The following is a 26,198-nucleotide window of genomic DNA, read 5'->3' on the forward strand; positions in this document are numbered from 1 at the left end:
CTTGGCGCCAGGATAAAAACAAGGCCAGATTTCTGTGCAGGTTCACAGACAGGCAGAGGCCTAGGCCCTGAGAACCTGACAGCGCACAGGAAAGGGGAGACGGCAGCTGTGCAGGTGGGAACATTCAGCCCGGCGGGGCAGTCAGAGTAGAAGTTGAACTATAACAATTCCGTAACTTTTAGCAATGAAATCCCAATCCCATATGCCTAACTTGATCTCTTGTTTAATCACGTCCTGCAGCATCTGTCAAGCTGTGATCTGGTCCATGTTCTTCTAGCGCCTTCTAGAAAAGCACACAATGCCAACAGTATTCAATTATCACATACCTGAATAAATCTTTTTCTCAGCAATCCAAGGCCAGGAGCTTCTAAATTTCCCAAATTCCTATACATTCCTTCATACATTTCCTGAAGTTTATTTTTATTCCTCTGCATTTTTATCAGCTCATTTCTGACATCGTCAGTCCAGTCCTGCAAACACAGAGGAGAGGGAAACTGATGGGTACTGAGAAACACAGTTTACTGACGCTCAGCTCTTTGGTAATCTGCACAGATTGCATTTGGTTTACTATTTTTACTAATAGCCAATTAAAGTGTCTTCTGAATCATTCTAGAGCAATCAAAAGGCTATGAGCATTTTCCTTTCACTCTGTCTTTAAATAAAATGCTTCTACTTTATTTGCATAACTGTGTTCATTAGCATAGTGTCTACTGCAAATTAAGAAAGGCCCTGTTGGGCTAGGAGCAATACTGAACACAAAACAAGAGAATCCTTTGGACAATGGGTTCAAAATCTTAACTGAGAAACACAGCAGAACATGGGAAAAAGGTGTAAGAACACAAGCAGACAAACATTTTGGAGATGGCCACAAATGATAATTCTGTAACAGTTTCAGAATAATTAACAAAGACAGACTGACCAAGGGACAGGGCAGAGACCCTGAAGGAGAAAACTAAAAGGGCTTGTGCAAAACAGCCAATTGTCGCAAGCGAGAAAAATGAGCGAGTGAAATGAGTGAAGGGTGTTGAGAGTACCCTGACATTGTTTTCTATAGATTTTGGGCTGAACTGCTTCCTGTGGCTGCAGTGTCAACTTAACTCTGGCTGGCTCTGTCCAGCAGTTTCTTTTGTAAACACACACCATGGGGAAGGAAGGGGAAGGGGAAAAATCCATTTTACCTTAAAAAGCATCATGGGATTAGAGAGCTGTTCCAGGGAGTGAACAAAATCTTGAACTACTCCTCCTCTGTCCAGCTTTTTCTTGATCCTGTTAAAGAAAAAAGGGCATCACAAGGCAATAAGGAACTATCATCACCACTTTGCCTACAGATAGGCAATGACCCAGATCCTCTACTATATTGAAGAATGTGTGATTAAACAATTTTGGGGGAGCTAATGGATAGGAGGAGTTGGTCAGAATTTTTTCTCAGGTCACAGGGTTGTTAAAAATATTAGCTGTCCTCTCTGTGCCATTTCCATTTTTTTGGTAATTAAGTGCCCCACTATGAAAACAGCAGCTTGGTAGGGAGTGGGAAACATTCTTGGAACAGTAGTGGTCCTTAACAAGACTAAACATGTTATCATGTCAGTTCTTCAAGGGTTATAAAGTTTGTGAAGTACAAGCCTTTATTTTTTTATTTCAAACTAAGAAATACAGCAAATGTATCAGAAATTCGGAAAAAAGGCAAAGGGACACCTAAAATTATATTAATGGTTCCACAGCACTATGTGATAGCAGCTAACTTTTGCCTGGTGATTAACTCAGGTTTTACTGCATGGCAAAATGGAAAAGGGAGGGTTTGTAGGGGAAGGCTCATTTTACACAGTGAATAAGCAGAGATGAACAAAACCGTCACTCTCCAAAAGACAAGGTGCATCCATTTCACTGGTCCTCTCTGATATCTGAGGGGAGCATTTGTTATATTTAAACATCTCTGCTCTCTCTCAATTTTGGAAAAATCCTAAACATCCAAGCTTCATCTTCATCTCTGATGGGTACTGATTCTGACTACTGTGAAGTGTATTACAGTATCTAACTACACACCGGACTTCCCTTTGGCCTCAGCAGAGCAGGGGAATGAAGAGGAGGAGACCTTGACTTCTACACAATTACAAGGAAAAAGGGGGTGCCTCTCTGAGGTCTTTTGTTTTCCTTGAAAAAAAGCCGTGATACTCCACTACCTGTGGATTGTAGGTACTCAACACTTCTGAAAGAAGTCRGGCCACCTATCTGAGTATGTCTAATATTAAGAGAGATTATGTATCAAGTTTTCCTTGTGCCTTTAAATCAAAGCATAGTGCACATGGGACTACTCCCTAATGTTTCTCATGCTCCCTACAGAAAACTGTTTATTTAAAACAAATAAATAAATCCCTGCATCCTCAAACAAAACACATACAAAAGAGCTATTATTCAGATTGTAAATTCACCTTTCTACAAACTCCTTGTTCTTACAGCCAGTTGCAGTATCTTTGAAAGAATAACTTTCATTGCTGATCATGAAAGGGTAGATGATTGCCTGGGGATAGGTATTTGCAATCTCTTCAACAGTATGTTGCACAGCTATTGCTTCATCCTTGTCAAGCAGTGCCATCATCTGGCTAATCCAACCAATGAACTGCCAACAGGGAACTGAAGAAAGCTGCAAAATACACGCACAGTCAGTGCTTTCAACTTTGGTCCTTCTTAAAAATACCAAATATAATCAAACACAAACAAAACTGCTCTGTGTCCCAGGTCAGCAGACAGAACCACGGGGGGGGGGGGGGGAGAGAGTATGTTACCTAGGCGTCACAAAACATCCCCCAGTGAAGCAGAGGGGTTTTATTATCATTATTTTTGCTTGATAGGTTTTGTAGTTTGTTGATCAAGATGGGGAGCTTTATAGTCAAACTTATGGCATTTCTGTCTGGATGCAATGTAATAATTTTTGACCATCACATATAAACAACTTGAAAATGTCAAGGGATATTTCAAGCATCACTTGGTTGAAGTCTTGATCCAAGTAAAATGGGAAGGGGAACACTGGACCTCCCAAAACAGTTTTGCTCTTCCTTCAACTTTAAAGAGTTTTTTTTTGGTAACAGATATTAACCAATTCAGTAGAGCACTCCCCATAGTCTCCCCCATGCTCTCCTTCACCCCAAAACTGTTGAAAAGAATTCTAGAACATATTTTCTTGCGATAGCAAGAGGCCAGACTCAGAGTCCTTTTTTCCTGTCTCATTCTGAGTTTAAGACCAAATTGTCAGTATTTCTCTCACAGAGAGGGGAAGAGGGCAAAGAAATGCCTCGTGAACTTTTTTTCTTTTCTTGGTGAGGTTTGTTAGCTGGACCAGGCATCAGGTTCTGTTCGAATAATCAAAGTTTCATTGTGGTCACATCTTTTCCACTTCTTAACTATATTCTCAGTTTCCTTGGATAACTAAGCTGTACTTCCGTCTCTCTCATGCCTTTGAGTTCTTCCTTTGATAGTGCCTGCCACTCTGTGTATGGACTAGGAGCATGAAACAAGTCTGAAAACATGGCCAGTCCAAGACAGGAACAGTCATAAGTAAAACAGGATTATGTGCCGTGACAGAAGGGAAGGCATTGTTGCACAGGGCATCTTGACATATAAAAGAAGTAAGGAAAAGGTAATGGAAGGGGGAAGTGGGAAAAACAAAGGAGGAAGAAGTTGTAGTAAATCTCTGAAATAAAGGACAGGGAGAGGTGGGAAAAGTGGAAAATTAAACTGAAAAAGCTGCTGATTTCCTGCATACAGGAAACTCAACCTACAGAAATAAGATATATTTGTCACTCTAATCCTACCCACTTTTATCAACCCACTTAGATTATTCAGAAGAAAAAAAATGCAATGTAACTTTCTTCATCAGCTCTCAAACTAACATTTGGAATTAGAATAATGATAAAAAGTTCAGATTTTTAAGAAAAACATTTCTACCCATGTTCTTTAGAGAAAAGACACAGCAACAATGATGGGATAAAATTTATCTGATTCCCTTGAAGCAAAACTTACCAATCCAACCCCTCTATCCATACAAACTCAACCTCCACCTTTTAAATTCTATTTATAGCAACATTTGCTGTCAGGAAAATGGAAGCAACTAACCTCTCGTGTCACTAGACCCAATGTCTCTGCTGGATACCTTTCTATTATTTGCAGCAGTCTAGGAAATCTCAGCCTGGCTTCTCTGGAGTTCAGTTTTAACGCTTTTATCATTTTCTCCACCACAATAGCTGGGAATAGCTGCAGATCTGCAGTGTTAATTTCTGCCAAGAAACATTAAAGAAAAATTTTCAGAAACACCATCACTTGTTCCATGTCTTTGATCATCTAGAACATTTGTCTTTACTATTCAGTATTTTTTCAGTGCATTTTGTATTTTTACTTTGTTCTTTTTCCCATTTGTCTGAACTGCATACATCGGTAACACATGTATTTGGGGACTGTAAGGATTAACTTTATCAGGAAACTGCATCACTGCTGGTATCTCGCCTGCTTTAAATACAGCACTGCTGGGGTCCAGCAAGGAACAAGGGAAGCATCTGCTTGATGTACATATATATATATATCTCACAAGTGAAAGGGAGACTACATGAGCGATTCACTAGTACCAAAGCTAGCAGTAATGGTAAAAAAGGGTATAAATGCTGTCAAAGTGGAGGACAAACTGTTCTTTTAAATTCAAGCTGTGTTGCTTAGGGAGATCTCCTGGGCAGCACAAAAGCTGATGTATCACAGATAAATCCACCTTACATGCTCAGGGGAAGTCCTGACTTACCAAGCAAGCCGCCTTCTTCCCTACGCAGATGCTGGTCACAGAAACCAACCAAAGTCATATATGCATCGATAACTCCAGCAACATMTACGTGTTCCACAGAGTGTGACTGCACCTCCTCGTCAGACTTCCTCACAGCACTGCTGAAACACTGAAAAGCCCTCTTGTTCAGCCCAGCTAATACCTGAAATTCATCCATAAGAGAAAAAAAGCCATTAGCAAGTAGCATTCAACAATTCCTTTTGAAACTGGAGCTTGGTTGCAAATATTGAGCAGATAAAACTTTAACTGTATTAAATGTTTTAAGCAGCACAAAGGAAAAAAAGGGATGCTATTTCTAGCAGCACCTCTCAGAATTTTCAGCAGAAAAATGTAAAACAGACTTTAATTTAAATTAATCTCTGGAAACGTTATCTAGAATTTTTACATCTGCAAAAAAGTTAATTTTACTAGAGTTTCTACAAACAGTTAACAGAAAACACAATAAAACAAATGCTTTTTTTTTGTATTAACATGTCTGCAATGTTTGCATTACAGATATATTTAGAATTTTTGTTAAAAAAGAGCATGCATCAAACTATTTCAAATCTGGTGTCTTTTTCCCTATTACAGACATAGTCATATGATCACACTTTTCTAACGAGTTCATATAATGAAGGAATTTACAAGATCCTTTGCAAGTCATGCACATGTATTCTCTCATTGCCAACAAACCTACAAATCTCAGACACTGTAGCTGTTAAACAAAATACAGAATTCCTGCAAAAGAAGTTGGAACAACTAAAAAATACTGTAATTTAAATAAACTAGTCTGAACTTCATGTAGGTAGAGGGAAGTTACCAAGATCAGAATTTTGTTTTATGTTAAGCTAAGTTAAGGCTAAACTCCAGTCTTGTAGAAATATCTGATATCCCAGTTTGACTCATCTGACACAGAAGAGCTTTTATGCTCATCTTTTAGATTTTCTTTAAGAATGCTTCTAATAATTAGCTAATCAATGAAGCTTAAATTTTTGCTTAAGTTTCTACAACCCTGAAAATGTAAGTCTTTTTGTAGGAACCTCCTCTTTATCTGCTTTTCTTTAACATCCATAAAAATACAAATGAAGAATTGTTTTTTGCTGTTTTATACTGATATGGTTCATATCTCCCCCTTGATGGGGGCTTTGGGAATTAATACGAGTCAGTAACTGTACTTTAAATTCCCACTCAAATCAATATGACAGACAAAAGGTCAGTGCTAGAGCATCTGGAACAACTGACAATACACRTGATTTCAGAGGCAGCACAGTCTGCCAATGTAGTCTTCAACTGCACACGTCCCCAATAAAGGCAAAGATGACCTGCACATGCTGTGTTTTAAAAACCCTCTCCTCCTTATTACTAGAATTATTTAGATAAATTAAGTATATCAGTATCATTATCAGTATCAATATGAGTATTATAAAGATCTCTTTATGGGATAAGATAACCTAACTGCATGAATAACTTTAGAAATGCCTAGCTGAATTAAAGGCATTCTCTGTGGATTGTATTCCCAGCCCTTGTCTTGCCACCGTGCATTCAGGTGCTCCGAGTATACATCTTTCCCCTCCACACAAAATACAGGAACAGAGAAACACAAGAATATTTTCCCAGTAAAAAGACTATAGCAGTGCAGAACTCCAGGAGAGCAAAACTCAGACAAACAGCAGCCAGAGCTACAGCTTTGTTTCATAGCTGGTGTTCCTGGAGAAATCAATGCTAATAGCAGATGGACTTCACATTCTCTGTATCTATCCATAACCATTACTACCTATTAAAGTAGTGATTACAACACTGAAATACCTAAAAGCTCTTTTCCCTTCTCCATTACCTTTTCAGGATTCTCAAGACTCTCACCCGACAGTACTGATACTCTTCTAGCTTTTCCTTCCTCGATTTGCTCAAGGCATCTTGGATCATGACTAAGGGCATTGGCCATGATGCGGTAAGTGGTACCCAGAAGAAGATTCTGGTTTCGGAAGGCCATTATTTTCTTGCTTAGGTAGTCAGATTTGGTATCTTCTGTTGGAATTCAAAAAGCAAGCTGGTAATTTGACAACAAATCAGCTTCATATAATAAACAAAGTGCAGGACAGATAAAGGTTGTTACCAAGCAGGGAGATAGTTTTTAACACGGAGAGCACTTGTTCAGGACAACTCTGATTCCGGCTGCAGCTGTGGGTAAAGCGGCAATAGGCGTAATTCCACCTCACCAGCCAGTCTTCTCTGGTTTTGGCCTCTCTGTGTAGGTATTTCAGAAGCTTCTTGGCGACGGAAAAGCTGTTCTGTATTAACAGAATAAGACAGAATTTTCAGATAACGTATCTGAAGAGGAAATAAAATCTTTTTGCAACTAAATTAAGGGATGGAAGGATTTAGGTAACAAAAGTATAATAAGAGAACCTGCTAGATGAAAAGAGGCCCACTGCTTTTTGGGTTTCATATTAAAAAACAGATTTGTGCTAATGGAGACATTTGAAAAGGAAAAAAGAATAGAGGTTTGACAAACTGAGGAAATTAAAATAATTCTTTTTGTATGATTAAACAGGCACTAACTGTTTTGCAATACAAACACATGTGGGCAACATGACTTGGTTTATAATACCATTTGGCAAATCATCTGTGTATTGTGTTTGTGTTTTGATGAACAAGGTCCATATAAATAACATTAAATTTGCCCCAGCCATTTAAGCGTCTGTAGTCTACACAGCATTGATGTTATATTTGGCTATTAGTCTTAATAATGAACTCTATCACTGATTTCAAATCTTTGCAGGATCTTCGAAAACCAGGGAGACCTTGACTTATTGGTCTTGTTTAAGCTTGAAACACCAAAGGTCCATCATCGAAGAGGACCATGTTTCAGTCATTTTATCAGTCAGATCCAAAACAAAATTTTAAGTCACTTTTAGCTTTACTTCTTTATACAAATGTTAGCCTTAATATCTAATCATAGCACTGTAATGAAAACTGTAATGGAAAAAGAAAAAATAAATGTTTCATTATTGCTGATTGAAGTAAATGATAGTGATTCAATCTGAATTTGATTTGCATTCTTATACAGAAGAGATTGTTTGTAAATGAGAAAGCACAATGTTTGGTTGCAAGCCTCCTTTCCATTAGTGACCGTAGCATTTCAGATGCTTTATTTTTTTGCCTTAGAGAGTTTCAGAAACCATCTGCAGATCAAAAGGGCCTTCAGGCGCACTTCCAGTAATGACAAATTATCAAGTTTTTAATTAACTTTTAGCTATTGTTTTCTTTCTCTGTGGAATGGACTTTCTTCAGCATTCAAAACACCCTGGACAGCAGGGTCAAGAAATGAGGAGTTCTGCACTAGCAGAAGGTGCCCGAGATGACCTATGAGGCTTTTCCAGCTGAAATTGCTATTGGATTTTCTCAAAAAATTGGGAACTATCACACAGCACAGTCACCTGTTTCCTGGCACTTTCTATCATCTTCATTTTCATGTTAAATTTGCAGCTTCTAATCATTGAGGAAATGTCTTCATCCCGTTGATCCACTTCCATTTGGTCACCAGTACCATATTCTTCATCCACCTCCATACTATCATTGGCCTGATCACTGGGAAATTTCTCCTGCAGTTTGTCAAGAAAGAAACACCTGCATAATGACAACAGGAGTACAAATCAGTCTGGTATTTGGCAGGAGAAGCAAGGGAATATAGTATTGATCTTCCTGACAGTAAACATAGCTAAAACACAATGGCAAGGTACAGTGATCACCTTTAGTGAGGGCTAAACATAATCCCCAAAGAGTCTGGACAGTCAAAACCAGGGATAGGATGACCCCAAGAGCATCCCAGGATCCTGAAGCAGTGAGATTAAATATCAGAAAATGTCCATAATGGGGGTGGGGGTGTTTTGTTTCTTTCTTCTTTTTATGTCAGAACTACAACTTCTAAGTTCACCAGGTCATGACTTCCACTCCAACTTTACAATAGTGAGAACAAAAAGCCATCTCATTTATAAAGTGTAAGTTCCATACTGCATTTTGCCAGCCTAAAACTCAAATATACATGACCCCAAGACTTGTAAGAAGGCCACAATTACAATTTCTTACAAATTGCATTGCAGAAAAGACCAGTGAGCATATTTGACCTTTGAAAGAGAATTGCCATGAAGCAATGCTAAATATTTTATAGACAAGTAGTCCTATCTAATCTAAAAGCACCTTTCATTATGTAGGTTGTTATTCAAAGCAGGGGAAAGCACTGCAGTCTGTACTGGGGCTTAACTCTGTATAAAAGTAGTAACAAACACCACATCCTCTGTTACCCTGATTTGAGATAAAGGTTTTCTAAGGACACAAAAAAGCATTTAAGACACTGACAACTGACAAATCAAAGTTTTGAGACCTTGTAAAGGAGTAAGCCATATTATGTATTCTGCCTAATATTTAACTGCAATAAGTACTTCTGTTGCCATGCTCTCCTGACACCCAGAGATAATAAAATAAATTACAGGGCACAGCGGGTATCAGCAGAGCTGTAAAGAAGTTGTCTCCAGGAAAGGAGAAAGGATGTAGGTTTGTACTGGAGGAATGGATGGGGATCAAGATAAATACCGTAGAGAGAACAGAAAAATGATAAATTTGAAAAAGCATTCTAACTTCTTCAGAGCTAATCCAAAGGAGTCTCTGGAGAACCTTTGTTCTTTCTAGCAACAGTTGCATTGCAGAAGTCTCTAGTTACAGCAATCGTCATTAACCTTCGTATAAGCATGTGAAGTACTGATAGTGACAGTGCTGGGTCTCTTTTGTACACTCCCTAACCTTAGAACTTTAACTGCCTACAAAGTAGGTATGCATTTTTATTCAAAACAGAGCTAAATGCAACTAATCTACTCAATTATATGTGGTTGTGCTCAAGAGCTGCAGAACTGGACCAGCTTGATTTACCACCAGTATTTTTATACAATATATGTAGTCACTGATGCAAAACAATGCTTAAAATAAGTCTTGTTTCCATACAATATGGTTTATTCACTTTTCAATCTCCCTTTGTTTCTCCCCCACAAGTTTGTCATATGAAAAACAAACTATTATACTAATAGGTAAGCCGCTATAAAAGTTTTTAAAAAGTCAAATACTGGATCGAACACCCACATTTGTACACAAGCACTATTACAAAAAGCATCTTTCTGAACTTAACAGGCACACAAAACTAAAGCTAACAAAAGAATCTCATTTTACCGATTTGTAATGATATCATCCCAGATGTTCATAGGATCCATTTTAGCATCTGGATATCTGCTTGTCCAGATTCTAAGAAGTCTCCTAAGGGAGGCCCGTGAAGCTAAGTTACCTAAAATCAATTAAGAACATTTTAAAAGCGTCTAAATCTAACCAGTGTGAAAAAGCCCTAAAACAAGCCAAACTAACATTTGAACCCTAAAATTGCAATAAAACAACCTATTTCTATGTCTGGACTTGCATTAAATATGTTATTGGTGATCACATTACTTTTGTTTTTTGCTGAAGCACAGTAGCTTCAATAAAGAGATCAGTGTCAATTATCACTGAAAATCGTCATCTTTCCATTCAGGAATTGGGTGAAATATAGGACAACTGTTAACTAAATTTAATATATAATTAGGTTTATGTGCATAAATTTATATTTCATTCCTACCACAGAAGCTATAAATTATACACTATATCCATCTTTTGTCTCTGCTAATCACTATTTGCTAACAAAAGTGACCCCAACAAAAACCTTAGTTTAAAAGTTCAGTCCTCTAAGCATAGAAATAGAAATTCAAAGTTGAGAAAAMCGTTATTTAATGCAATGAAAGGAAAATATATTTGAGAAAAAACATCTTTACTTGTTTTGGCCATAAAATTGATGAAATCTTGTATTTCTGTCAAAGTTTGTACAGACTGCAGTTTGGTCATTCGACTTTGATGTAACAAAGTATCAATACTAGAATAGCTCTGAAAGGAAAGGTAGAGAATGAGATTTCATACACAAAATTTACAACATGATTCTATTTAGTGCTCTATAAACTATATATATCTGATGCTGTGATGATTACACTCTACAGTCCAACCTTTCACAGGTAATTTAGTAACCTGCAATCTGAGAGCAACTCTGCTTTAGCCAAGTATGGAAGCATAATCTAGCTATAACTCCTATCCTAGGAAATAGAATAGTCCTACAGGTTAATGAAAACTTGGTAATGGTTGGAGCTTACACTCTCTCAATTTAATACTTTCTTTTCAATTTTGTTCTGGGGGCAGTAGACTTTTAAAAGGATGAACAAAATAAAACTGCTATTAATCTGCGCTAACAGTTACTGTGAAAAATTTCTAACAGGTGAAATTAGCAGAATAAAACAAATTAAAACTTCACTGGCTGACTCAATTCTTTTCATTGCAATCATTGAAATCAATGGAAGTTTTGTCATATGATTGGAAGGCATCTAGATCTCACTGTATTTGGGAGAAGGTTTATCTTGAGAGTATAATCTAGCTGCAATAACAGCAACAGTTTTACTGTTCCATGAGTTTATACAGAAAATATCATATCAGAGACAACAGTGATTGTTACCTGCATGAAGATCTGCAATCCATTGCTTATGTAATATTTGGCTCTGTCAAAATCATCTTGCAGGATGTAAAGGAGACTAAGCTCTTGGCTGTAACGCATTTCTATAATGGCTTTCTTCTGTTCTGTCTTCATTGCCTCATCAATAAAAGTCAGCAAAGTCTGGTCATTTTCCCCATTGAGCAGTAACTTCAACTTACTGCGTATTATATATGGCAGGTATGTCTCCTACAGGGGGAGATATAAATGATCAATTTTTTGTTTTCTGTGGCAGATCAAATATATATATAATGAWATTTTTCAGTGATTTCTTAAGAGTTTTCCCTCCAGTTTGCCAACAAATCACAACCAACTTTTCTGATAGGCTCAAGAAATTATAAGATACTTGGCAAATTCCACTAGTTTCAAATCAGTGGTTTGGCAGCTCTCAAAATGCATGAAGAATAAAAAAGATAAAAGCAACACAAAAACTTCAAAGAGAACAAGAAGTTAAAACTGGTGCTATATGACCAGCCATAGACTTGAGGTACAACTTAAGCATCCATAAAAATAGCAGGAGTAACTGCTTCACTTATTTTATCTATTTGACTCTCCGCTAATTTCCGTGAGAAAACCAGTACAATTAACTATGTTTAACTACAGTTAACTGCTATCGCTATTAACTATAAATTATGCAATTGATTCCTACCCACAGCTACATTATGGTAGGACACCTCTGTACAGATGAAAACAATGTAGTATCAAAACAGTGATTTCTAGAAACCTGATAATATGGATCATCCCAAGTTTTGTTTAGGTCTGGAGGTTGTCCACTATCAATATTAACAGTAGCACAATACTCCAGTGACTTCCACTCTGTCAGGTGATCATAGCATTCAAGAGATGCAAGTTCCCAGAAGTCCTTCTCCGCTTCTGTTGGCTCCCCATCTTGCCAATCTTCTTTAGAGAGAGCCTAGAGTACGAATTTAAGGAGGGGGGAGATTCTCAGCTAGTTTGAATTCTAAGTCATCAAGAACTTATTCAAGAATAATTTGTTATCTCAAAAATATTTACCCACTTACCAGAATGTGACAGTAATATTAAATACTGAAAACTTAAGCTGGTTGATATTTATATACAAATTCATTTCAGATAGCCATCTTCAGTAAACCTGCATTTTTAAAGAGCCAAGGCTCTAAAAGAAGGTTAAAGAGATCCTTCTTCTGTTTGTACCCACTATTACTCAAATGCTTGCCATGAACATGTACAGTTTGCTCTCTAGGGACAGTAGCATGCCCAAAGTCTTTTACTTGTCTGCCTAGGTCATCACACATGCAAAGCTTTGTAACAGTGAAAAGAAAAAGTATCATACGCACTAATCTCTGTTGTGAATGCTCATTGCATCTGTTCCCCTACCTTTATAGACCAAACCATCAAAAAAACAGAAGGACATTTTAAGCTATATGCTGCTCCTCAGAATTTTTCATTTTGGCTTATTAGTATTAAGCAACAAGAAAGGATTTATGAGAGAGAGAGGAAAAAAATAAGGAAAAAAGAAGAAAAAAAGGAAGATTTTTGGGAGTCATTTTACCTCATCATAATGTTTAGCTGCTTCAGCATAATCACTCCTTGCTTCCGCCAACAATGCTTTCTGTGTGATTTCCTTAGTCCCAATCTTACCACTGAAAATGCCACGAAGGACATCGTAATCTTCAAGAGATCGGTAGAGCCTAGTAAAATCAAAAAAGCAAACACTTTTAATTAGTTGAACAGAGGTACATCAATGCAATCATAAGCTATTTTAAAATATACATTGCTGTCATTACAGTCAGTAATGACAGCAATAGCATAAGCAGCAGTCCAAGCTCTGCAACTGGCCCGTAATATGAAAAAAAAAAGGATATTTCTTAAATCAGATTATAAATACATATTTATCCATGTGAACTTTGTCTTGTGGTAGAACACCTAAATACTGGTAACTCCTGCAGTTGAAGAACATCTTGTCCTTAGCTTTTCATCAGTCTGACAGCATTGTCAGGGTGCACAGCTGTTAAGTCTGACTGCTGTAACTGAAAGATAGTAATTAACTGAGAAGAAATTAAAAGGAGATCTAATTCTGAAAAAGGGAAAAAATAAAACAGAAATCCTACAAGCTATAAAGGGAGAGTTCTGCACAAGGCAAACCTGAACAGAAGTAAATTGTCTCAAACAAGAACTTACTTTGCAAGTTCAATCCATCTGATTACATCTGGAGGAAGCTCTGCCCTGCCACGCATCCGCTTGGATGGGGGTTCCTCTGCAGGGGACAGAGAAATCAGAGCGTGCTCCAGAAGAAGGATACCTACTGGCTGTTGTAAACTTGCAAGGCAGCTCGTGCTCACGTTAGCTGAATCAAGTTCTAGTAGCTCTCTGTGCTGATAACTCATTTCCTGTAAAACAAAACAACAGGTGCCTATTTGGTCTAAAACTATACTGATAATTGCATTTTACAGACCACCTATTTTGTATCCTTTTCTTACAGTGCAAGCTTTGGAAATAAGCAGTTAAATCTCCAGAAATACCTAACTCTGGAAAAAATGGAATGCTTTTTTTCTGTGCTGCTGCTCTTACGACAAAGAACAGTACAGAATAACASCTCTACTTCATCTGTTTCCAGGGCTGCTAAAGACTGAGGTTACCTTGGAAGCAAGGAAATTAAAAGTAATTAGAAATTAATGGAGGAACCCTGCATATATTTCAACCTGCTACTCCTGATCTACCTCCTAGACAACTCTTTCTAAGTAGAAACACACTAGTAGTGGGGTAAAAGCAAGTGAACACATTCACAGTCTGAATCTCTCCTCCTTTTTTCTTTTTTGGTGGTGTGGTGCCCGCTACACAACAGCTGCATTTTACTTAACCTATTGAGTGGTGCATTCCCGTTTTAAGCCAAAGGCATGATTAACTGTGATGTTTTCTCAGAGCTAGAGGCTTTCTGTCTACATACTTATCTAGTTTTAGCATACCACAGATTCCCATAGGACTCATTTGTTTGTGCTCATCAAGTCCTGTCTGATTTAAAGACATGACAATATTTCTAGAAGATCTTTATCCTATTAAACATCAATCCACTGCAAAATAACCCCCTTTTCAGGGATAAATATTCTTGGTTACCTAAAGTTTATTTTAATCCTTAAATCATTACCCCAAATACTTGTAAATATATCAAGAAAGTAGCAGGCAAGTCCATTAACCCCAGGGTTGTTTAGCCTAAGAACCTAAGGGAAAGCTGCAATAATACTTTAACCAAACAAGAAGAAAAATCCTACAACCTGGAAAAGAAGTAATATACATTCATTACAAGAAACAGCACTGATTTTTAGGGCAACAGTTGTTTGATTCTTGCAACACAGAATGTCCAAGAATACTACATGAAAATTAACTTCTCGGAAACTGTAACAGGAGACTATGTTTGTGAGAACAACTAAGCTGTGCTTGGGTGATAATGGCAACCACCCTGAAAAATGCAGATTATGAATTTGACTTAAGCAGACCCATTATACATTTTGTCTAGCTGAGACTCCCATGCCAGTTTTATTTGCATCCAATGAAAAAACAAGAACAGCTTCTGTAGCTTCCTGAGTTACAGACATGCATCCAAATGAGGCCTGTGTACATGCCTCATCTGCTATTCAGGCAATTTTCAACTACGTGTGCTCTAGAAACTCCTGTGTAAAGGYGCTATGTTCCCCTGCTGCCATCTCTTAGGGGTTATGCCAAGTTTGCCATGCTAGTTCCACAGTCTAAAAACCTAAGAATAGCTGTGCTGAGGTCAGACCAAAAGTCCATCTAGCCCTTTATCAGGGAGGCCTATGAAAAACTGTAAGAACTGAGTAAATATGTCCAGAGAATACTCTCCCAGATCCTTCCAATTTACAGACATCATTCCACATCAAAAGTAATATCTTTGTATTTAGTGACTTTTGGTGACTATTAACCTGATCACTTATCTTCTGAAAGCAGAGAGAATGTTCCTTTCTCCATATACAGCCAATGTGTTCTGTCTTTACTTGCATCACAGGTTCAAAGATAAGGAGGAATGGCATCCAAGCCAACCTGATATCTAAAATATTTATATGCAATTTGATGTTCTTCGGAGGCCAGATATCTCTATGGAGTCTATGTAAACTTTTGTCATGAGTTTATCAGGTTCTTTCTTTGTACTTCAGCCATTTTTTCTTCTGTCATGAAAACCAACCCCAGAGCCTCATAGTCAATTTTAAGATTATCGTTGTAGATTGTAATGGCTGTTTTTATCACCCAGTTATTCTCCTGATGAGACTTGAGCCTGTAGAAGACTAAAAAGTGATACAACCAGAAGGAAATGGCAGTGAAGTAGGAAGCCTTTCTGAAACAAGCCAATACTTATTAAACTATTGGTATACAGGAAGCAGAAGCTGTACTTCTTAATCTCCAAGCCATCAGGATGGCCTCTGTGAACAGAAGTGACGGCCTCAGCACTGTGTGCGTGTTCTCTTTCTCCTGATCAGTATGAACTCTAATCCCTGTTGGGGAAAAGACTTCCTCTTGCAGTTATGCAGGATGCTCAGACAGGCAGAGTGTGCAGCTGAGGCTTGCCTTTGTGATCCTGTTTCTTTTATTATTCAATGGCAATGAGAGGCTCTTAGCGCACTTAACAAGTCCATATTTTTGACTAATTTTAACTTCTCTCTAATTTTTGAGTCTCCATTTTATGTTTATTCATAAAAAGTAGCCTAACATAACAGTGTTACTAATAGGGTCTAATAGCATAGCTCAACACAAATAATAATATAATACAAAGCCTGAGAACGAACAAACAGAAATGAAGCATCAAGAGGGAATATTAACAGATAGTTATTGTGAGATGCTGGCTAGAAAAATACCAAGACAGCCCAGAAAAATCCCCATAGCATTTGACCTTTTATGCAGCTGCAGAGAAGAAAGTAAACAAGATACTACATTTTTTCAGATGTGTAAATACAAGTGCTAAGAAGCAAATTGTGTCACTGTTTAAAAAGCTAGCTCAAACCAGACATTTCTCTTGTATTACGAATGACATCTACTGTCACAGAGCATTTAAACCTCTGTAATAGCAAGACGAAACTAGCTTATCTGGCACTGAAAAACAGATTATTTTGAGAGCTACAAATGAGACAACATTAAGATCAACACAGATGACAAGAAACATTAAATACAATGAGAATGAGCACATGGCAGGGGCTTAGACAAGTTTTTTAATCTTTCTGATAACTGGGATAAAAGACAAAGTTCACAAGCTATTGCAGGTCAGCAGAGTCTCATAGCATTATACACAGAAGCAAAGGAGAAAGGCTGGTGGTTCCTTTCCAGTGGATATGGTTGTAGTGCTCCCACTCACTCTTTGATGGGAGCTCATGACTGAAAATCCCCAGGCAACTACTGCAGGGGAATAATTTGAAAAGGCTGCTGAAAAAATAAGTAAGAGATGCTAAAAACAAACAGTCTGACAGCTACTGATACCCTCAAGACATCAAAGTATTCCTCCTTGCAGCACTTCCCAGAAACAGGAAAGATAAGCACCGCAACACCCACGTAACCATTTCAATTGTTCTCTTGGCTTTCATTTAAATTCAAGTCTCTTCTTGTTACTGATGCAATTAAAAACATTAAAAGGCAACTCAAACTCTACAGATTAGAAATTGCAGAAACCCTGAGACATCAGCTCAGAGGTATGAATTGCTTTGTTCACTTTTAAAAGATTCACTTGAAATACCCACTTTGTCAAAAATTATCCTTCCATTTCTGCCTAAATCCCAGTAACTGCATTTAACCTTCACCACCGTTGGATTTATCACACATTCAGACAAAGACATTATGGTTCAGCTACTTTCCTCTCATATAGCAGATTTACCTGGATGCATGCAATGAATGGTGGGAAATAAGACAGGCTCATACTCAGGAAATGATTGAAGTCCTTCAGCAGCTTCTGGATGATGATTTTTTTCTCAGAAGGAGTTTTAGATTTTTCTACTTCATGTAAAATTCCAGTAAACAAACTGCTGAAAAGCTGCTTGGCAAATGTTGGATCTTTCTGCAAAAAGCAGAAGCAAAACAAACAAACAAACAAAAGCAATAAGGCTACAAAATACTGCTGTGACATGATAAACTAATACATAAAATTAAGAGATATGAACCACCTCATATGTGGATGCTCTTTGGGAGTGGAATGAACAATTGCTCAGACATAAACCATATCCACGCAGGGACTTCTTTCAGAGTTACTGTACTATAAATTCAAATCCTAYCTTAATTCTTCTACATAAAGAAACACCAAGACAATGTTACTGGTTTCAGGTCAGAGTACTGAGGGAGAGGATGGAATTTGCAATTTTCATATATTCACAATCCTCACTGTGGCGACCAGATACCCAGTATCCTCTTATGGACACCACTGCCAGTGAAGAGGATTTCAAGAAAAAATGGAAGACATCAATGTGTGGGGAAACCCAGACCTAACACTGAGGGAGCTAACACAGAGAGATATGTACAGACAGAGGGTGCCACTTGAGATTCAAAGGCATTTCTTCAACCCAGAAATACATTTGCAAATATACCATAATCCTATTTATCCCAGTCTGTGGTGGAACAGGAGTCTGATCTAATGTTATTCAGAACGCTAACGATTGTGCTACTTCCTCCCTTTAAATAGAGATAAGGGATCATCAAAAGAAATTAAAGACAAAGGTAATCAGGAACACTGTGACTTTCCAAACACTGTAAAATCCGACCATTCCAGCTCACCGTTTCTACTGTATCCACGTTGGAAAAGGAACACTCGATCAACTTCACTGACTAGTCTGAGTCCAGTCTTAGCCATGGTGCCTTCGCCTGTACTTTTAAAATTCCACTTTAATCATTATAAAAGAAAAAAAATGGCTGTTCTGTTGCTATAAAGTGAGGTGTCCTATCCAATGATGTCTGTAAAGACCATCTTTGTTTCTTGAGCAGGGGAACCCAGAAGCAATGGACAATAGCTGGTGTCTTAAGTCCCCAGCATTAAACTCAATTGCTCAGGTGAAGTCAGCTACAAGGCATCTTCTCTCATCACTGCACCAGCCTGGGAGTAGGAGGAACACTCTCCCTCAAAACAGACTCTTTAAAAGCATCTCATGGTGGTGACTACAAAACAACAGRTCAATTTTGAAAGCAGCTGCTCAACTATGCACCATTTTCTTTACAAGAACATACAACTTCACAAATGACCTCTGAAAAACACACAGACCTGAGCAAGGCCCTGCAGAGGGGCGATCAGACTGCTGTATTCAATCTGGATGTCAGGAAGGTCCCCTACTCGGTAACTTCTGTACAAAATAACCTGGGCATCATGCTTCATCTTTAGCTCAGATTTCATTTCCTGAAATACATTGCTTATGTTAAAAAACATTACATTAATTAGAAAGACTTCTATCTAGATAAGACAAAATAAGCAAGAGCATTTTTGAAGTGTTTTAAAAAACTTCTGCCACGCTTATTAAACCAATACAGTTAGTATAAAGCTGTAATATGGCTAACCCCAAAATGATCCTGGTCAATTAAAAACTCTTAAGCCTCCTTCATGGAGTTACTTCAGCAATTAACTTTCAATATTAATGCCTTGTAGTTCCTGTTTCCACACAGGCAGCACTTTAGTTATTTTTAAAGAGAATGGGGTTATGACTGAAAGCTAGTGAACGACTATGGTTTAAAAAGTTACTGCCTGCTAGCTGAGCCACAGTAGTCAATTACGTTACAGCTTTCAGCCTGTCCCAACTGCAAAGTAAAATGAAGTTACTAAAGCTAATGTTTTATTTCACACAGTGGATGAGGAAGGGAAGGAAGAAGGATGAATCCAGTAGAACTGATACCTAGTAAAACTTAAACCAATCTGGAATAAAACTGCTGTAAAATGTTGTTAAACAGCTGCCCTGTCTTTTGCTGAGGTTTAAAGAAATGCATTTAAGCTGAACAAGAGCTACTGTCACATCTCAACAAAACCTGTTGCTTCCTCTGCTTTTTTCCTTTTCATAGCACTGATAAGCTGTAAGGAAATCAGCAGCAAGTTTACAAGCTGGGCTTTTTTTTCACTGTTGCCATTAGCACTAAAAACAGGAGACACTGGTGAATGTATACATTGGTATAATGGAAGAGGGAAACAGGAGAGAGCTTAAAGATTTTTTTTTCTTCCTTAAACCCTTCATTCTGCTATTTGAGCCCTTTTTTCTTCTACACAACTTCAAATGGATGATTTTCAAAAAAATTCCAGGAGCAATATCCTGGGAGTCACTAGGGCTTTGCTAAAGCTTTTGGTATTTCCAAATACTTTTGTGGCAAGGACCTACTTTCTCCTATTATCCCAGGCATAATATTAGCATAAGCCACTGAGTTACATGTCTGTTTACATGCAACAAATCTCTGACCACTCAGAAGTTTAAGGGGTCCTGGCAGCACTCATGGTCTCCTCTGGTCTTTTATTGTGGAACATCATAGTGATTTTTTTTCTTTTTTTTAGTTTTTGGACTGTCATAGAGGAAAGGCTGACATCTGTTAAAAGGTCTCTCTCTTGTGGGGTTAGGGGAAAAGGATAGCTTTAGCTTGCAAGTAAACATAAGTAGGCAAAATAGATATTCTTGTGGTTCTTTCGGATGTAAGTTCTGTTTATATAGATTCCTGCATCTGCAACAGAATTATAAAAGTGCCATAAACTGGTACCTCCCAATCCTGGGTTTCTTTGCTCTTGTCTAACCGCTATCAGTTTTGGACAATAATGCATATTATTTTTAGCAACATGAACCTTTGAAAAACTACTACAGAGTTTAAAACCCATTTAAACTAATTGTAAATACTTAACACAACCAAAAAATCCATATAGTACTAAGTTTCTGGTCTTTGATAACACTCAGCAAATGACTAATACTGACCTTCCTTCAGGTTAAGAGTATGCAACAGTTCAGGTTACTCTATCAGCTGTTGCCTCATAGTTTTGAGTTTACCTTCAGATAATGGATAATGTTCTCCAACATTTATATCTGCAGAGTACTCTAGCTTCAAGGCTTCTCATTTCCAGGGTGACAATTGTAAAGAGCTTCACTGTGAACATCTCCCATCACTACTATGGATTCCATCACATATAGTCATATACGCTAAGTGAAAGACTAGAAGTGTTACCATCCAGGTCTTTTCTGGCTTGTGCACATAAATAGCATGATTTTCAAATTCAAAGAGCACCTTTTTAAGCTCTTATATTAGCAACCAATATCCTACACATACACTTTCTTCACAAAGTTACTTCTAGAGATGAAGTACAAGACCGTAGATGGCATCAGTATTTAAGATTTTAAACTTGCTTTGATTGACAAACCTCTTCTCGTTTCTGTTCAGCCACACCTTTTCTAGCATAAATCAGACTGAGTTTCTCTTGGTCCTTCAAGAAACGCCTCCGCAGTCTTAGAATTTCTGCCCGTTCATCTATACCTAGGCATAAAAAGGATTAAAGTCTTACAGCTTTAGTTCTGGTGAACACACATTCAGGTCCACAGCTTTTCCTTTCTCAGACAAACTTCAGATTCAAGGCAAGCGCACAGTATAATAAAGAGCATCATCTTTGAATTTGCTGGCTTACCAACTAGTCTCCTAAGGTTCATATTCAACAACTCAATRCAAAGCCTTTCAATGTGATGCTGAATTAAAACAATACTGTAAGTTATTCTTAGGAAAAGAGGCAAGCAATTATATCAAAACTTGAAGCACATAGATGAGGTATAGGGGTAAACTATTGTACTGAGAAAGGCACTAAAATTCATTAACAAATTTGCCCCATGTGACAAATTTATTTTAAGATGCCCAAGGCAGGGATGACACTGGCACCATATTCCGTAAAGCATATAGCTACCTACAAAAAGAAGGAGCTAAATATCTTGAGAGATTGGGAGATAACAATAATACCAATATGTTGTTATATTTTTAAAGTTACTATTACAGAGCCATCCCTGGATCAACTCTTGCTCAGGATAGTCATGGAGAAAGGCCTTTTTATGGACTGTTCATTGCGGTCCATTTCCTGGGTAAAGAAAGTGACAAAACAAAAATGTACCACTATAACTGATATTTTGCTGGCAGAATGAGTCTGAGCCATCCCAGAACAGTGCTAATGTTTTTCAGCTATAGAGTGAGTGGATGAAGGAACAGTTTCAGATAAGAGCAGGTAATTCTACTGCCAGATTGCAATCTGTTGCAGAATGTGTCAGCATAGCTGAAATGATTTGGAAAAAATGTTAACAACTTGTTCAGTTTCTTTAAAGAGATAAGCAGTTAAATTTAAAACACAGGGGACAGAATTGTCTGATATTCATGCTCTGGTCATCTTAGGGAGAGGGAGGAATGCAAATATCTCACTGGCAGGTTTCTTACCCAGTCAGTGTTTTAATCTAGCAACATACAATCTTGCAATTCCTAGTACAATCTTAATATTTTGACATACTTATTTAAAAAGTATCATCACATACTCCTGGAAGCAAAATCTCTTAAGTTGAATTTCAATTAGAATGTCTCAAGGGCAATGGATGCCCAGGTGAATAAGTGACAAAAATGGCCTAACAAAATATAATAATTATATTGACATTCCATGATAAAGTCTACAGACCTTTAGTTTTGCTGTCCACCTCATCTCCAGGCAAACCCAAYCTTTTTTTCCCAAAATCTGGCCCCACTGGTTTAAAGGCTGCTTGTTTAAATTTTTCACTCCGCTTGCTAACTAARAGCATGGATGAAGACAAGGATTCAGAGAATGAAGGAACTATATATTCTGCCAATGTGTCAATGCTGTTTCCAGTTAGCCAATTAAAAGAACTTCTACCACCTGTAAAAAAAGTTAAAAAGAAAAAAAAATGCTGCAACACATCAGTACATAGTCCAGGTGAAACCACCTATAAAACAGGTCATTTTCCTCCCAAAAGACATAATTCCCACTGTTTACAAGCTGAGCAGATTTCAAGCCTTTAGGTAAGAAGCAAACTTCTTCCTAATGAGGTTGGCGATAAAATGCAAATCAGACCAATAAAAATGTGACTGTACATTTCTTTTGCTGTTTACCCAAAATAACCCTTGAAAACAAACTATTAAATGCATTTACACTTTTACATTAAAAATAAATATGCAGCAGGAATGAAGACAATGCAATTATTCCTATAGCAGACAAGAAAATTCCAGAGGATACTGGTCTGGACTTACTGATATTCTGTGTAGGTGTAAATTCATATTGCTGTTGGGTAGCCCTCACTCGACCACCTACTGACCCAGAAGTGGAAGGAGATCTTTCCTGTGATAAACTCCTGTTGGTACTCTGAGTCTCCACAAACATTGGCGTGAGCACAGTACTTCGATAACGCCAGCTGGAATCAATTACAAAGTCCTACAAACACAAAAAGATTTTAATAAGAACAATATGAAGTGAGGCTTTCTGCCTGCCTTACTTGAGGTAGGATAGCTGAAATGAAAGTACAGAATTTAAAACACCATCCTAGGTAAAGATGCAGAACTTGAACATAAAAGAGCACATAAAAGGTCTGCATAGCTCAGTAAAATAGCTCATTAATTTGTACTGGTCAGCTGACATGAGTGCTACTAATTTATAGCTCTTGTACCAAGATTCCTGTTTCTTCACAGTTTTTTCCAGCTTACGATGCCTCTCTCCACTCCCCTCTCTTTTAAGCATTTCAGTACTCTACACATCACCTATACCTATTTTATATAATTATTTTAACTCAATCTTTCTTTTTTTGGAAGGAAAGCAAAATTATCCCCCCCCCACCTAAAAAAAATAAATCAAACTTACGATACCATGTATAACCCATGACTGTCTTAGCTGTTAACTACAGAATAGAAGATGCACTTCAAATAATCGTCTCCACTATGCCATTCTTATTAAAGTCACAGCTACATCAAAGATTGGAAATCATCACATGGTTGCACAAAGAACAAAACATTACAATTCACCTGAAATTTGCATTCAGAAAGTGGATGCTCAAATATTTTTCTGGAATAATCTGGGCTCTTGCTGGTCATTTCAAGCATAAAATTTGTGATTAGACTCAAGTACTGAGTTTCTATCTTGGTAGAGTATAAAGAATTTAACAATGCCAGCATGCGATCAAGAATATTTGCAGGTAACCTCGTCTCGTCACTCCAAAAATTCCTAACAATTAATCTGTAAAGATAAGGAATAAAGTTATTCTGGGTYATCTGCAAACAGGAAATGCAATACTGTAGATGTGCATGACACTTATCAAAAAAGCCTGTTAAAAAAAAATAATTACAATGCCCTCACAACTAACCCTTTCATGCCATGAACCTTCCACTGAATTACATCAAATTCCACACTCATATCCCACTGTCTATGCCATTTGGCTGACATTAAAAAGATTTACTCTGAAAAAATGATTTGCATTGTTATCTTTTCAAGAAGTGCTATCAGTAGACAAACACAGAACTAACTTCTAACTTCTGCTTCACCAAAAAAAAAAAAAAAATCCAACATCCTCCAACACTGAATCTATGTCTTTTGGACTGCTTATATCAAAGACCTTCTTATTGTTTGAGAACTCTAAAACATTAACCCAGAATTAGGTCTAACAGACTGAAACAACTTCTCCCTGGCTTAAAGGTTTGTCCAAAAGCTAGTAATGATTTTAAATATTCAACTATTTCAGTTTAAATTGTGCGTAGCATACTGGAACACAATTTTATAAATTAACAACGTGCCTTATTGAATTAAAAGGAAATAATGTTGTCTCACTGTTACTCCTTTGTATTAAAAATATTTTAAAAATCTCTAAGGATCAAATCTGCTGTTGTAAACAAAGAAAGAACAATTTAGGGATTTGTTATTTCAGACAACCATCACAACACTGTTTACTCACTGCAGTTCAGCATTCTCATCAGTCAGTCCTTGAAGTAGGATTTCTTTTGTCAGTTTGAGTACTTCCTGAGAATCACCATCTGCTTGGCTTTCTGGATCACTGATGTTAGGGGAAAAATGTCTCTTAATGACTTCTCTCTCAAACAATTCATAGTAAAAATAAGAGGATAAGGATGGCGGGGGGAAAGGAGGAACATGCCCTTCTCATAAAAATCTCAGCCTTGGCATGACAACATTACACTTTTTTTATGACATGAGGTCCTCTTTGCCAGAATGTCTTGTCTCTCCAGTACTTAGAAAAATAAAAATCAGAAAGCTAAGTAATACCTGTTAGTTACTTATTATAAAGTCCCAGCAGAGGCAGTGCAGCGTTGGCAAGGTTAAAACTGAGCAAAAGGTAGAGTGTTACCAAGTGACACTGCAGTAAAAATTGCTTGCACTTTTTCTTCACAGCAATTGTCCATTCAAATAACTATCTCGGGCAAAGGCATATAATGGAACCCAAATAAGTTACAGGATATAACAGCAACCTCCTTGTCAAACTGAGTGTACACTTGTTCTCTACTCTAAACAATGAAATTATTAACTTCAAATCACCATCACTGAGATTTAAGTGACCATCTTATGGGCCATCCTGAAGTGGAAATGAAGGACAGACTTCTCTATTGAACATAGCTCCTAAGGGTATTCTCTGGATACTACCTCCTCTGTGTGAGGTTACTACACAGAATGTGACCAGAATGTTCATCAGGTTAAACAATTTCACTTTGCACTCCAGTAAATTAGCTTAAACTTCTGAAAAGCTAGATTAGTTTTTAAGATTCTGGGCTGTCCACTGGTAAACTGAAACTGAGGAACGCTATTTGTTGTGCAACAGCTTCCGGGAAGGCAGTACTTCCACTGAAGGAATGACAGTGAAACCATCTCTGCCTGCAAACTTGGTGGAGGACATCTGTCCTTAGAAAACCACACAGTTACAATGTCTCTCCTAGTGGGTAGTAATCTGCTGCAACTCAGCTGTCTTCAGACCTGTTCCTATACCCTTACTATATTAAGTATCCTTCTGTGGCCATAGTAGCGTAACTACAAAATACTTTGGTTTCACAAGTGATTGGCAGCTATGTGCTCTCAAAGACAGATGGAGAAGAACTGATCTAGACACAAGGTATTTCAAACCTTCTGTTCTTGAAGAGTAAAAATGTTTATACTATCAGACTGAAGGGATCCATATCATGCCAAAGTACCTTAATACACCTTTAACCTACAAGCAAATTTCTCTAGTGTATGGTTCTTACCACAGTTATAAATTCTGGCACCAAGAAAAAAAGTGGGAACATCAGAACTAAGACTTCTTATGCCATCATGCTGTGGTGATGCAACATTCTAGTCCTGGACTAAAGTTCAGATCCAAATCTTGGCCCTTAGTGGAAATGATACAATTGCAACCAAAGGCCAGAGCTACAGAAGCTGCCTACAGGAGCTCTTCACTGCGAGAACTGGAAAATCCCACATCGAAGGACATGAAGTTGGAAGAGAATGTTACAAACACTTTTACTCTGCCTGTGAGAAACCATTGAGAAGCAACATCTGCAGTGAATACACACCTGTAGTTATCATAAATCCACATCAGAATGTCATACATGCGCTGTCGACATATTACGGAAGGGTGAGAGATGAACCCTGTTACTCCAGGAAGAAGTTCTTTAAGTTCTAGTGGTTTTAGCTTAGATAGCATCTTGTACACTATATCCAAACAAACCCTTTGCCTTTCATCATCCCTAAAAAGAGAAAAAAAGAACAGCTGCATTGGTTTCCTCTTCATCGCTACACACAGAAACAAAAGATCAGTTGAGGTTTTAGTGATACTTCTTTTTGCCTAAAGGGTTTTAGGTATATAT

General features: G+C 37.6%; 1 protein-coding gene across 5 annotated transcripts in view; it reads right to left on the minus strand.

Moving 5' to 3' along the window:
* The window catches only part of PRKDC (protein kinase, DNA-activated, catalytic subunit), an 88,313-nt gene that overhangs the window by 12,432 nt on the left and 49,683 nt on the right, over positions 1-26,198 (minus strand). For 4 of the 5 annotated variants that reach the window (XM_026064400.1, XM_026064401.1, XM_026064399.1 and 1 more), the window contains 22 exons: positions 25,905-26,078; positions 24,302-24,400; positions 23,379-23,589; positions 22,614-22,794; positions 22,027-22,242; positions 20,746-20,858; positions 18,631-18,762; positions 17,260-17,439; positions 13,569-13,777; positions 12,940-13,078; positions 12,133-12,321; positions 11,373-11,597; positions 10,648-10,756; positions 10,019-10,130; positions 8,239-8,428; positions 6,915-7,089; positions 6,636-6,826; positions 4,784-4,964; positions 4,111-4,271; positions 2,430-2,641; positions 1,179-1,266; positions 327-470 (listed from right to left, as the gene is read on the minus strand). In XM_026064400.1, coding sequence (XP_025920185.1) covers positions 327-470; positions 1,179-1,266; positions 2,430-2,641; positions 4,111-4,271; positions 4,784-4,964; positions 6,636-6,826; positions 6,915-7,089; positions 8,239-8,428; positions 10,019-10,130; positions 10,648-10,756; positions 11,373-11,597; positions 12,133-12,321; positions 12,940-13,078; positions 13,569-13,777; positions 17,260-17,439; positions 18,631-18,762; positions 20,746-20,858; positions 22,027-22,242; positions 22,614-22,794; positions 23,379-23,589; positions 24,302-24,400; positions 25,905-26,078 — 3,631 coding nt within the window. Of the gene's footprint in view, positions 1-326; positions 471-1,178; positions 1,267-2,429; positions 2,642-4,110; positions 4,272-4,783; positions 4,965-6,635; positions 6,827-6,914; positions 7,090-8,238; positions 8,429-10,018; positions 10,131-10,647; positions 10,757-11,372; positions 11,598-12,132; positions 12,322-12,939; positions 13,079-13,568; positions 13,778-17,259; positions 17,440-18,630; positions 18,763-20,745; positions 20,859-22,026; positions 22,243-22,613; positions 22,795-23,378; positions 23,590-24,301; positions 24,401-25,904; positions 26,079-26,198 lie in introns of those variants that run through there. The other variant, XM_026064402.1, reaches the window with a different exon arrangement.

This window comes from Apteryx rowi, unplaced genomic scaffold (genome assembly GCF_003343035.1).
Source record: "Apteryx rowi isolate R43461 unplaced genomic scaffold, aptRow1 scaffold_216, whole genome shotgun sequence".
NCBI lineage: Eukaryota > Metazoa > Chordata > Aves > Apterygiformes > Apterygidae > Apteryx > Apteryx rowi.